Below are 14,417 nucleotides of genomic sequence, written 5' to 3'. Positions count from 1 at the left end.
CCAAATCAATGTACCAGTAAGCAATAAATAATGCAATAAACATAAATAATAGAGACAACATAAATGCACACCATAGCACAAGATATTTTAACGAGGAAACTCGGTGTGGGAAAAACCTCGATGGGATTTGTGACCCACAATATTTACTCACTAGCCAATATGAATAAATATTACTTACAATAGGGGCTTGCACATGCAGGAAGGCCAACAACCTAGAGCTCACTACTCAATAGAAGAGTCTCACTAACTACAATAAGGATAATTAAATCCAATACACTATACTACTCAAAATAACATCTCTAATGCCTGGTTCAGTACCGGTTTAAGCTCAATCAGATACCTTAACCAAAACCTTTCGTTGTCCACTATATCACCTCATACATACAAAATAATCTCCGACAATACAAAATGACCTATAAGATCTCATACATATATGAGTCTTTACAATATACCAAGTTGGCTTACAAAAGATAATTATATTTACAATACAATTTACATAAACAAAACTTGTCTCATGTCGGCCTGAGTGTCGGTATAATTCTTTGCCAATGTAATCTGGATGCCGATGAATATGTTTGTCGGTGTCGGTAGATGGTATCGATGTTGACCCTGTTGCCGGTGTGTGTGTAGAGACCTAATACCAGTTGGTTGCCATCAATGACAACATCAACCATTCTCATATGAGTGTAGAATGCCAACAGGAGCCACTCATATTCACCTAGAAGGAGACTCCTTAATTACTATCAATGTGATTCACCAAAATGAGACCCCAAAGTGGAACCTCTGCCAATGGCTATGACCCATCAAGGATTTGCTTAGAAAACATGAAGATTACAAAATCAACCACATTTATAGGTAATGTAATGGTTTAACCGACATGTTGGCAAAGGAGGTCATGGTCAGGACATCAACTGAGCTGGGGATTGAACTACAAAATTTAGTAGGGTTTTGATGCATAGAACAACATTTATTATATGAAGAATGGATGTGACGTATCAAGTGCTCCTTAACAATCATTAATAGAAATGTGCTGCCACTAAAAGATACAAAGCATAACTAACTACATACAAATATATACATGCGTTGAAGACATGGGGGAAGATGATGATTAGGTAGCGACTCATCAAAATAAGGGAGCATGCCAGGTACTTCACCGAGAAAATACATGGTGGCAAAAATCCTAAAAGGAAAGCCAAAGATTTGGGGTGATGTGCCAGCTGATCGAGCAATGAATGGGTATGTCAGATGCTCATCATAGCAACACATTGCAACCTAATATTTATAGACATCGGCGATAGGGGATAAGTCACTCTATTTTTTCTGCTAGAAAGCCAATTGAAGTGGTAAATGATGGACATGCCCATTCTATTGGAATCCACCAAGAGGAAAATGACATTCTTAGGAGAGATTACTCACAAGTGTATGTAGGTCGTTCTAGTCTTGGTCCACCTATTAGTTTTGCATGTGACTAAAAGGGTGTTGGGAGAGGAGTTCCTGGAAGCCTACCATTGCTACAGGGTTAGCACAAACATCATGACAATGTTTTTGGCTATGTTGGTATACATGGGAATGATTAAAGCCAAGGCCTAATGGATGTGCCAAATGGATTTCAAGCATTCTTTTTTAGGGGATATTGGCATAGCACTGGATAATGTGGATGACAATCTCCTCATTCAACTCCCTTAAAACCACTATATGTCAGTTGGATGTAGGATGGAGGTGAGAATATTCCCCATTGTTTGCACCCTAATGTCTTGGAGACGTTGAAGGAGCAATGGGAAGGCATGGAGCAGAGTATCACCTTTTTTCTATGACTTACTAGAATCAATCAGTTTCCAAAAGGTGAATGGGTGAAGAACTACATGGAAGAGGAAGGTCTATTGTTGGAGAGTGACAATGAGAGTGAGGAAGACTAGGGGCTTGGGAAGGGAGAAGACTAGGTGAAAAATGAGTTCAGAGATGTTGAGGAGGTGGTTGTCTACTCATCTCATGACATGTACAACAATGTTTGTTCAGTAGTAGCCAAACCTTTGGTGGTAAGTAACCTAAGAGCGAATGATGAAGAATAATGATAGGTAGGTGTTGTCCTCCCATGGTAAAGACAAATTTGTATTTCTTTTGAAGTTGCTAGGACTCATGGTTAGTGTTTTCTAGTAGGGTGACAAGATTTTATAAATTTTGTAATGATGGCTAGGCACCATTTTGTAGTAGGGAATGCCTAAGCCTAGGAAGTATCTGGTAATAGGGAAGCTTAGCACAAAAAAATATGTAGATATTTAATCGTTTCTCAGTCTATAGTACCTGGTGGGGTTTGTATGGTCAAATTATGTTGCATAGACTGTTAGATATAGATAGCATGGAGTGGATAGAGTTAGCTATGAGTCATGAAAATTCCAAATGATAATGCATTCCTTTTTCAAAATGAATATAGTGGGTGCTTCCCCTTAGTAGCTATTAAATTATTAAAAAAATATATTATATAAAAATTAAGTATTAACAATTTTATCAAGTATTGCAGTCTCCCACCCGCTTCCCTATTGCTCCCAGCTTGTGTTGTTTCTAATGGATGTTGCAAAGGGGGCCCCCTTGTAGGAGTCTCCATGTCATGGGAACTATGAAGATGTGATATATTTTGTCTATTTTGGACACTTGCAAAAAGAAGACTCTTTGATCAAGGAAAATGTCATGCATCCTTCCTTGTCTCAGTACCATCTTGATTCTTTTTTCACTGATGAGGAACCTATTAGATTCATGGACAAATTACTTAGTGGAAGCCCCATTGAGATGGGCAAATCCTCAAACTATTCAACTCCCTAGGTGGAGTGTGTGGTGAAGGATCAATAAGTGGAGATTCCCGATACACTACTGAATATGGCTATTGTTGAGCTCAGCCTCTCCCTTTTTCGTTAAGTTTCTACCCTTCTTGTCTTCTATTGATTAGGTTAGGAAATGAACCACCACTAGATGGAAGCTGAAAGGTAGTGTTACTATTAATGCCACGGAAAAAAATATTTTTCTCTTTATTTTTGTTAACCAGGAGGATATGGTTTCAATCCTCATAGAAGGGTTGTGGTCTTATGGGAGTAACATTTTTTTATCCTTGTACAAGTGGAAACTTGGCCTTGACCCCTAGAAGGATCTGGGAGTGGTGGCTCCTAGTTGGATCCACCTTCTTGGGTTACCCTTGGAATTATGGAGGGGATTGATGACTCCTTTGGTAAATTCCTTGTCGTGGACCGTATCATGAAATACAAGTCTAGGATCCTATTTTCTAGAATATATGTTAATATGGCCATCAACACTGTACTGCTGACTCAAGTAATGCTCATGTCCAGGTTTGGTGCTTGGGTCCAACCCATTGAATACAAAAAAATGCAAAAAACTTCTATACGTCTTGCAGGAGATATGGTCATCTTAGCTCTGTGTGCAAGAAACAACTTGCTCCAAAATAGCAAAGGCCTAAAGCTCCCTCTATTGTTGATGATGATAAACAAAAGACCTACACTACTTGTCTGGCTATGGATCCCTTATCGGGTCCCAACCTATTTTGTACTGAGATAGAAAATAACTTAGCCAGGGACAAGAAAAAACAAGTTGATGATCTAATGACTTCCTCTTCAAAGATTGACCTACCTCCGACTGTGGCCCCCATACCATTACCAAACAAAGATAGGGAAAGTATGGAATGAAAGGATTTGGTGGATGTAGAAATGGTGGTGGACCTGGGTCAAATTCTGCTCCACAACATAGTAAGATAGCTCTACAAGTTGGTTAGAAGGATCCTTAAGAGGAAATAGTTTTAAGTTGCCTAAATCCCGATATAAAGAATACTAATATGAGAAATGTGATCAAGACTCCTTAGGGGAAATGGGGCACTGGTTTTGTTAACTTGAAGGAAAACCTATAGATTTCGGGGTTCTCTTCGACCCTCCCTCCCAACAAGTCAAGAAAGATTTTTGTTGACGACGAAAATGAGGATTTAGAATGGACTCAATTTGGTGCTAAGAACAAAAAGAAAAAGAAAGCAGATGTGAGAATGGAGAATAAAATAGGAAGACCTTCGCAGAAAGATTCAAGGCCCAAGGATGTAGCAAGAGAGGTGGCTAATGGAAGGCAGAGGACCCTATATAGTCTCTTGGAATTTAATAAAAAGAAGAAATAACTCTAATCTCTTGAAGGGATGCTTGTTATACTCAAGACTGAGTAGATCCTTTACCACTATTTCTAATGAAGATCCTCTCTTGGAATGTGAGGGGCTTAAATAACCCTACGAAATAACACGTTAAAGTGTACACTGATGGAACAAAGAGGTGATATTCTTTTGTTATAGGAATCGATGATGAGATCTAATATATTCCATAAGGTTGCTAAGTCTTTCTGGCCTTCTACTACCTTCCTAGCCAGTGATGCTGACGGTGCATCTAGTGGAATTGAGCTACCTTGTGGAATCTAGCTTCATTTAATGGTACATTTATCTACTCTACAAAAAATTATCTTTTGCTAAGATGACAAATCTCAAATCCCACCTTGAGTGGTATCTCATTAATGTTTATGCCCCTAATGTTAGATCTCCTCAAGCTAGCCTATGGTCTTCCCCAAAAGATTTCATTACAAATACTTCTTCGAATTTTGGATGATGGTTGTGTTAGAACTGATGCAGGAGCATCCCCGATTCATAGCAATCTTGCATCAACCAAAAATATTTTTCTTTCTTTTTTGCTTTTTGTTTGTAGTTTCATCATTTCTTTTTGTGTGTTCTGGTTTTAGCTCATCGGATCCTATGGAGTTGGATTCTACTTGAAGACTTGGTCATCTTTCTTATTTCTAGACCGCATCACACTTGGATCATTTTCTGGCAAGTTATCACTATCGGTTTCCTTGATAGTTTCTTGTTACCGGTTGCTTGGACCTATTTTGGTGATCTACCGGAACCCCTTTTGAAGCTTGTGGAGCCTTGGGCATTGATTTTGATGTTCCTTGGCATGTGGCCGACCTTTTCCCGTGATCTATACTTATTCCTTTGGATTTTCTAGAGGAATCTCTTGGCGGAGGCCGACCTTCTTGGTTTTACACGTTAGGTCTTGTTCTTCGATTTTTGATCCCTTTTTGGGCCGACCAGATCCCCTTGGATCGTATATATAATTGCAATTGTGCATTATAATGTATCAATCAAAGAATCAAGTAGCTAGACTGAGTGTAGAAGATAGATCTTAAGATTGAAGGTCTCGGTTGTGACCTATTCTGTACTTTGAGTATGTTTTAGCAGGCCTGTGAGCCGGTTTCTGCAACCCGGTTGTTATCATTTGGTTGTAATTAGTTTTCATGAAATAAATCAATTTGTTCTACATTGCCTCCATCATATCTTTGTGTTCTGTTGTGTTTACTCTTGCTAATCGGTCTGGATTGATCTCTTTGAGTTCCCTCCTAATCGGTGACTGCTTCAAGAACCTACAAAAATGGTGAGTGTCTTACATAATCATGGTATCCCAAAATTATTTTCCACTACTGTCCATACAACTAAATAAAATAAACTAGAGTTATACAAGTTGAGTCTCCTATTTGTCAATAGTTCAATGTGTTTTCTAGCCTAAAATCTTGCAAGTTAACACTAAGGCCTTGATAACAAATCAAATATTAAGCCATAAATAAACCCTATAAAAGAATTGTATCATTGTTGAAAGCCTTATTTATTAGTCTAAAAATTTTGAATGCTCCCCACCACTTTTCCCTAAAATATCTATATACCCCACCCATCATCTCAATTGGATTATCATATAGTAATGTCATGAAATATCACTATTTTGCAAGGTCATTATTCTATTGTATCAGGTTGCTTGTGAAACAACGATGAAGGAAATAAAGTTTACAAGGGTATCACTATTTCGTGAGACCCATATTCTATTGTATTCATCAATCCGTGAAATAACAATGATAAAAATTAAGGTCAAAAGGTATCACCATTTCGCAGCACATATATTCTATTATATAAAATGGCTTCAAAAATGGCGACAAAAGAAATAAAGTTCACAAAGGTATCTCTATTGCGTGAGACCCATGTTCTATCATATTGAGCAGTCTACAAAACAACAATAAATGGAGCGAAGGTAGTAAAGTCGTTGTATCGCAAGAGGGGACTTAATGCAAAGTTGAGACATTGCAATAACATACTAACCTAAAGTATTATCGCAATATCACTAGAAAGGATTAATAAAGGAATTGTGATTTTGTTATAGTCACATCACAAGATGAAGACAACTAATGAAAAATAAAGTAGCGATATAGCGATAACGGTTACATTACATGCCACCATATCGCAAGGAGCTAAAATAAAGAGGAAACAGGTGTTGTGATGTAGCGATAAATATTGTTGTTGTTTCACAACGATGAAACAAAATCAATAAGGCAAGTTTGTGATACTATGAAGGGCCGAGATAAGTTGAGAGTGACATCAGCATGTCATAAATCAAATTTTTGAAAGGGTGGCGGAGCTGTTAATGCCACACATGAGATAATGAAGAAAAGACCCTCAAGATCCACTATTAATAATCAATTTTTTGTTTGAATTTTTCATTCCAAGCTAAAGAATTATATGGGGTGAGCTCTGCAATGAAGAGGAATAGGCCAAAATCACTTACGATGGTTTACAAGTAAGTACTTCATTACTCCTTGAGTTGCAAAATTTATAGAATTTGGTTTAAATTCCTATAAGGAGCATAAAGATAAGATGCCTACGAAGAATGAAGAATCTAGGGAAGGTGAAAGTTCAAAAGGAAGCAAAAGCTCTGAAAGAAAACCTAGGACATCAAACCCAGCTAAGAGGCCAATGCATAAATCATTACTAGATGCATTACCCTAGTCAGTAGAAATAGGGGCTAAGAACATGTTCAAAGATAAGTTAGAGGGTTGTCGGGATGCCACAATTCCCATAGTAGGGGCAAATTTATTCTGGTACTTTAATAAAAATAGATATGGGAAGGTCCCCATATCGAATCCATAGGCCCTAGATGTTGCAAAATTACTTGTGCCTAATGTCTTTGTCGATGTTGAATTGATTCAATTGTTAGCAGATAATTATCACCCTGTAACTAGAACTACTAGAATGCCTAATGGGACCCCTTTGTTAGTAATCACCAAATCTACCATCTTGGATTGTTTTATGTCGAACAGACAAGCTTTGACAAAGGTTGACCTTGAATAGTTTCAAATGGATTATAATATAGAGTACACAAAACATTCAAGAAAGAGGAGCTCCCATATTATAGAAAGAGGGGTATAAAAAATAAGCTCATGGTAATTACAAGCAATGAGCCCTTTTCTATGGATGATTTTCTTGTATATTTTCTGAAAAAAATATTTTTCCCTTGGCTAGATTTTGTATTTTCCCTACTTGTAGAACAAAAAAAGAAGATTTAGATAAGGATAATGATGGATGTGACCCTAGTATGGACACTCTAGACCCCATTGATGTATGAGATAAATCAAATGAAAGAGATCTTTCTCCTCTCTTCTCTACTACTTCTCTCATTGCTCAATACCCTTGTTTATATTTGTATTCTTTGGGCTTTAGTCCTATATGACTTTAAGGGTGTGAATTTTTGCCATCCACCATTTTTTTCAATATTTGTAACATTATTTTATAAATGATAATATATGAATTTATTCATAAAAAAACTACACAAACTATACATTTCAAATTAAATTGTATAAAAACTAAAATAAAGATAACTATATAGAGAATTAAATTATATAAAATGAACTACATTATTAATTTTTTTTACAAAGAATTAAATTACTTTATTTTAAAAGTAAATAAATTTTAAATAAAAATGGGTGTTATATTTTAAAAATTACCTTCTATTTAAATTAAAAAACTAGGTGTGTCAAAATGAAATTGAGAAAATTCGAACTAGTGTACTAGGTGCAAGTGGTGCAATGCAATCAAAGCATAAATGAATTAGGGACAATACAAATACAACTCAATAAAATAATGTACCTTCCATTATTCGTTTTGATTGTCGTACAATGGTGAATGTATATATTATGATTGTGTCTTAGGTTGCTTGTGAAGATTCCTCAATGTGTCATTTTATATTTGGAAGTGTTTTTATGATAGAAATGCTTGAAGATGGAATATATTTATAGATTTGATGTAGGTGGGATGGAGAGCTAAGAGATGGTCTTGGATTAATTGGTTGAGATTGATTATCATGCATGTGGGAACGAGAAGCTTACAAGTGGCAATTTGGGAGATGTTCAAATTGATAAAATATGGATTTAAGAAAAAGGGGCAATTAAGATCATCTTAATTTGAACAAAGGGTAGAGATTGAAAGCTCTTACAAATGTGAGAAAATTGGTGGAATGTGTACTTATGACATGACTGGTCACATATATATGGGTAATTTGATAGGTAAGAGATATACACATATGTGAGACAGGCAAGTGTAAACTGGAGGGTGGAAATCTTCTTGAGATAGTGAATGGTAAAATTCAATCTTGATTTTATTTTGTATTGAGAAATGATTGGCTAGGATAAGATAAGTTAATTTAATGGCTAGGATTGAATGTTAGCTCGACTTTACTTAGATTTATTTTAATTTTAAATTATGGATATGACATTATTATCTCATTAATGGGGGATTATAATCAGATGTTATAGCATGGCCAACTTCAATACTAAATATTATAATTGGATGTGATAGTAAAACTAACTTCAATACTAAGATTATAATTGAATGTGTGAGAATAACTAAATTCAACATTAAAAATTATAATTAAATGTGATATACCATTTTAGGATATGTGATCACATTAATGGGAAATTAAAAATTATTCCTTACCTACCCTTGACCAATATTCGATATGATGTATGATATATTCCAGCACCCAAAATTTACCATTGACCGTGCTTAATAATTAATTGAAAAAAAATAGTTAACAGTAATAGTAAATTTTGGGTGCTTCTTTAGACAATTCCTGATATATGCGAGTAAATCTTAAGTTGAGAGACTCCACGATTTTAAAATTTTGCAAATAACTACAATGTCTTGGATTCACAGAATACAGACGTTTGCATCCATTGACTTGAACGTAATTGTGGACTCCATAATGTTGAATCGTTTTTGCTTAACTTCCGTGCAAACGTAGGGACTGACGTTTTTTTTCCTTGACTTAGATTCCACACCCCGCCTGGACCTTATAAATTTCTAATAATTTGAATGTCTTCTCACCCAATTTCAAATCCTCACCTTTAGCCTCGACTTGTACAAGCACAGCACCATGTCTGAAACTAATGAGAGCTCAGCGTCACTTTTAACGCCCTACCAAATGGGTCCTTTCAATTTGGCTCACAGGTATCTCTTTTTCAAATCAAATTTGATTTTTCACTCAGGACGCACCATCAAGATTGATTTTTTTCCCTAACAATTTTTTTTTGGGGGATTTCAGAGTGGTTTTGGCTCCTCTGACCAGGCAAAGATCCTACAATAACATTCCTCAACCGCATGCAATTTTGTACTACACTCAGCGAACAACCCACGGGGGCTTCTTGATCACTGAGGCAACAGGGGTCTCTGATTCTGCTCAAGGGTGGGTCACGACTCCACTTACATTCATTTGAATTTTTCCTTGCTCCAAACTTTTGAATGCTTACTGATATATAATTCTCTTCAAATTGCAGGCATGCAGATGCGCCTGGAATATGGAGGAAGGAGCAGGTTGAAGCCTGGAAGCCCATTGTGAAGGCTGTGCATGACAAAGGGGGAATTTTCTTCTGTCAAATATGGCATGCCGGAAGATATTCTCATGTGGGTCAGTATTTCCATGCTTTCCCCTGTTTTCTTCAATTTGGTTGGTTGTCCTGCAAAACAAAGAAACAGTATAATATGTATTGCAATGCAGATTATCAGCCTAATGGGCAATCTCCAGTTTCCTCCACAAGCAAACCACTAGCTGGAAAAATCCCTTTACCGAATCGAAAGGATGTGGCGGACTTCTCTCCTCCTCGGCCTTTGAAAACAGAGGAAATTCCCAACATTGTTGCAGATTTTCGAAATGCTGCCAGAAATGCTATTGATGCGGGTATGTTTTTATTCTTATCTGTGGCTATGCTGATTTGAAGAAGAGAATGTTCCTTTTGTTGGTATAATCAGTACCCTTTTGAACAGGGTTCGACGGTGTTGAAATCCATGGGTTCCTTCTCAACCAGTTCATGAAAGACAGTGTAAACGATCGAACCGATCGCTATGGAGGAACATTGGAGAATCGTTGCAGATTTGCACTTGAAATAGTGGAAGCAGTGGTGGATGAAATTGGAGCAGAGCATGTGGGAATTCGGCTTTCTCTCTTCTTTGATCCCCATGACTCAAACCCGGAGGCGCTGGGAGTTTACATGGTAGAGGCTCTGAATAAATACAACATTTTATATGCGAATTTTGTTGAGCCCAGGATGGTCGCTTTGGAGAGGACAATAGCGAGTGAAAAGAGCCTAATTCCGATGAGGAAAGCATTCAAGGGGACATTTTTGGTTGCAGGGGGTTATGACCGAGATGATGGGAACAAAGCTGTTTCCAGTGGCAAAACAGATTTAGTGGTTTATGGGCGACTGTTTTTGGCAAATCCAGATTTGCCAAAAAGATTTGAGTTGAACGCACCGCTCAATAAATATGATAGAGAAACATTCTATACTTCCGATCCTGTCGTTGGGTACACAGATTATCCATTCCTCCAATCTTAGAAGCTGGTTTTGATTTGGTGGTAGTATTAAAACGTTTTGTTAGTTTTATGTGAGTCCTTGAAAGTTTTCAATGAAGTTTTTCAAGAATGTTATACGCATTTAAATAATACATTGTAATTTTTTTAATATCATTATTATTTGGTATTATTATTGTATAATCATGGTTTAGTTTTCATTATTTTGCATGTCCCATTTTAATATGGTATTATAGAAATTTGCATTTGAACCTATGAAAAAAAAAAAAATTCGACTACAAAAGAAAGGAGAAAGAAAAAAATGTAAATCAAAGGAGTGTATATTATTTTTCAATAAATAAAGAAAACAATATTAAATTCAATTCCAACATTATTAAAATGACGATGCATGGAAGGTATGATATATAATCAAAATTGAAAGTCAAAATTATATAAATATAGAGTTTTTTTCTATTAATTAGATGCTAAAAGTAATAAAAATGAGAATTTTCAAGTGTATATTTAGTATTATTGTGGGAAAGTTCCACTGGAATGTAATGTCTCATATTGAGAATTTTTGTGGTCGCACAAAAAACATTCTATTATTGGAAAAGGTATGGGCGCTATTAATTATGTTGATAGAGGCAAATACACTATGGTAGCTGAATAATTAGTTTGTGATTTAGGTTTGGTTGAGATTTTTCCTTTAAATAAACGTCACCTACACATTTGAATCGAAATCAAGAGCATACAAATTTAATATTGATGAGGGTTCCATTTTCATGCATGTTTAAAAGCATAGATTACAACTTTCCTAGTTGGATACAATCTAATGCAAATCTTATATCTCATAATTGCTATTCTTTTGTAATACTCAACTTTGTTTCATACTAAAATTAAAAATAGAGGTTGTTACTTTTTTAATATATAACTAATCATTATGCTTGGAAAGTGTATGATCTTGATTTTGTCAAAATTATTTTTTAAATATTCATTATAAAAAACAAATAACATACAACTTATATATATTTTGGATATATTTGTATAGATATTTCAAATATAAATATAGATCTTTAGCATTTTTAAATATATATTCGAAATATTTGTATCTACTAGTTAATTATTTATTCATCATAAATATACAATTATATTTATATTTAAGGTTTATAAAATAATTGTTTTAGACACTTTTTAGAAAAAAAAATATAAAAAATAAAGTGACTTTAAAATTATTAATTTCAACTATTTGAATACAAAAAGATAATTATAAAAATGATACAAAGCTATTTTTTTTTTATCTTTGATAGTGAAAAATGTAAGCAGTAATAGTAAATTTTATTTACTAGTGTAGTCACATAAATCTGTCCATTTTATTTAAATGAATATTTCATATTTATTTGATTAAAAATCCACTGGCCATCAGTTAATTAAATTAATATTTAATTAATTCGTCTTCAAACATTCTCCTATTAATTAAATAAATTATTCAATTTATTTTAATTAATTCATTCAACCAAATTCACACTCAAATAAATGAATAAATTCTATTTATTCAATTTAATCCTCTTTCCTCTTTTTGATAAATTAAAATAAAACATTTATTTAAAATCATAAATCCCCCCACTTGCATTTTCCTACAAATGCAAGTTGCAACCACAAGTTGATTTTATTTTAAAATTAAAATCCTATTTTCCCTCACCCACCAAATCCACTTGCACTCCTAAACCTCATTCTAGATTCTTCTAAACCCTTCCTAATTAACCTAATCCATCCCCTAATTATTGTCACATTCCTAAGCAACTTGGAGTCACTTCTCAAATACTTCAAAGTCTTTGAAAAACATTTAATGCTTTGTGTGTTCAACAATTTAACCTCTAAAGTCTTCCAAATCACTTATGGCTCTTACATGACCATTTATGGTTAACCCCTAACTCAACCCTCATGTGACTCATGTGTCTCCTCAAACATTTATTGCTTTGACTAGGGTTATCCTTTTACCTTTGCACAAGAGTTTATCCATTGGATAAAAACTTTATTCTTTGAATAAAAGATTTATTCACTCAACCCAACCTTGATCTTAACTCCCAAGTTAACTCTCAGGTCATGTCAAGCATTTAATGCTTATTCCCTCTCCTCTCAACCTATCTCACATTGGCACTTGTCATCCTGGGATTGGGATGAAAGCAATCACATGGATTGAATATCATTCAATCTCGACCCTTGTTGAGATTACTCAATCTCAACCATCCATTGCTCCATTTTTCCTATAAATAGAGTCCATTTATTCATAATCCAGATCCTAAAAACTTGTATGCATTTAATCTATAGGCATTTCTAGAGAGCATTTTAGCATAAAAACCACTAATATATTATCATTTTGGACTAAAAAGAAATCTTAGTTCATTTCATAGCATCTCATATTTAGCTTATTTTACACTTGCATAGCATAATTAATCATCTACAATCTTGAACCTCCATAAGCATCCATAGTGCAAAAAAACTGTTGAGAGCTACACTAATTTGGAACTTGGAGAGGAGAGGAACAAAGGAGAAGGAGCTAAGAGCATGTTAAAAGGCATTTGGAGATGCCTTGTTGTATTTACTTCCATAGTTAAATATTTTATCATGTTTTTAGTGTCTCTTTTGATATGCCTGCTTAGATTAGTTTTTGGTTGATTAACACTAATGATTTCTTGTGTTTTTGTATGTTATACGACCACAGGCTTTAGTCTAATCTTTGCCCCATTTTGCAGAGCATCATTTGGTGAACCCGACGTGAATCCAACAACAATTTTTTTTTAATAACTAACTTTTTGACTGTTTAGCTTGACACACAGGTCGCGCTTCGACGCTTTTGTTTGCGCTTTAGCGCTATTGTCATTTAGTAGTCTAGCGCTTTTGTTTCTACAATAGCGCCATTGCCCAAAGTTTAGCACTTTTGTATATATTCTAGAGCTTTTATCTTCTTATTAGCGCTTTTGTTTAGGTTTTAGCGCTTTTGTCCATACTTTCGTGCTTTTGTGTTAAGTAGCGCTTCTGTTTTAACACAGAGTAGCGCTATTGTAATATAACGTTGTAAAAAAAGGCCATGTAACTGATAAAATAAATTTTTTTAGGCTTGTAGAAGCCCACCATATGGTCGCATTTTACTAACTATTTGCTTCATGTGCAGGTTTTTAAACTAACCCCGTTTGTTACTTAAAATCAAAAACTTTTATTTAGTGCTCTAAAATTCACAAAAACAAATTTCATTACTTGCAAGTTAGGATTCCAATTTTCATTTGGTGCTCTAAAATCAACAAAACAAATTTGCTTTCATTGCAAGTTAGGGATACACTCTATTTTGGTGCTTAAAACAAAACAAGACAATTTTATTTCTTGCATCAAAACTTAAAAATAACAATCCACACTTCCATTTTTGGGCAAATAAAAATCACAATCAATTTGTTTCTATTTTATAAAAATGATTTTACTTCACGCAAACGTGTTTTTCATTAAGTTGACAAGGATTTCAAATTCTAGTTTACTCAAACATATTGCCTTTGAAGTTAAAAAGAACATCATGGTTGTTGGAACAACATCTCCAATTAGATAGAAAATCATTGCAATGGCAAGTTAAAAAGAACAAGTGTATTTTGTGTTTGCAACACTTGTGCAAAAGAGTTGGTTGAGTTGTCCTACTTCTAACACACACTATCCTCTCCCTTGGCTTTCGTGGTCCTAGGTGCA

General features: G+C 34.8%; 1 protein-coding gene across 1 annotated transcript; it reads left to right on the top strand.

The window, feature by feature from the left end:
- The first annotated feature begins 9,163 nt into the window (after window positions 1–9,163).
- On the top strand, window positions 9,164–10,825 carry LOC131054212 (putative 12-oxophytodienoate reductase 11). Its single transcript, XM_057988673.1, has 5 exons — window positions 9,164–9,352; window positions 9,447–9,587; window positions 9,679–9,809; window positions 9,900–10,079; window positions 10,166–10,825. Exons 1-5 carry the CDS (start codon window positions 9,279–9,281, stop codon window positions 10,732–10,734), a joined length of 1,095 nt encoding a protein of 364 aa, XP_057844656.1. The 5' UTR covers window positions 9,164–9,278; the 3' UTR covers window positions 10,735–10,825.
- Window positions 10,826–14,417: the final 3,592 nt, after the last annotated feature.

The sequence above is a fragment of the Cryptomeria japonica genome, chromosome 3 (genome assembly GCF_030272615.1).
Source record: "Cryptomeria japonica chromosome 3, Sugi_1.0, whole genome shotgun sequence".
NCBI lineage: Eukaryota > Viridiplantae > Streptophyta > Pinopsida > Cupressales > Cupressaceae > Cryptomeria > Cryptomeria japonica.
The sequence above is the reverse complement of the archived record's forward strand: the minus strand, read 5'-3'. Positions and strand labels throughout refer to the sequence as shown.

What these genes read in the sequence shown, in the direction of transcription:
- LOC131054212 (XM_057988673.1), top strand. Translation starts at nt 9,279, where the DNA reads ATGTCTGAAACTAATGAGAGCTCAGCGTCACTTTTAACGCCCTACCAA. An exon ending in GTCTCTGATTCTGCTCAAGG is followed by an intron (nt 9,588 to 9,678) that starts GTGGGTCACGAC and finishes TTCAAATTGCAG; the next exon opens with GCATGCAGATGCGCCTGGAA. An exon ending in CAGAAATGCTATTGATGCGG is followed by an intron (nt 10,080 to 10,165) that starts GTATGTTTTTAT and finishes CCTTTTGAACAG; the next exon opens with GGTTCGACGGTGTTGAAATC.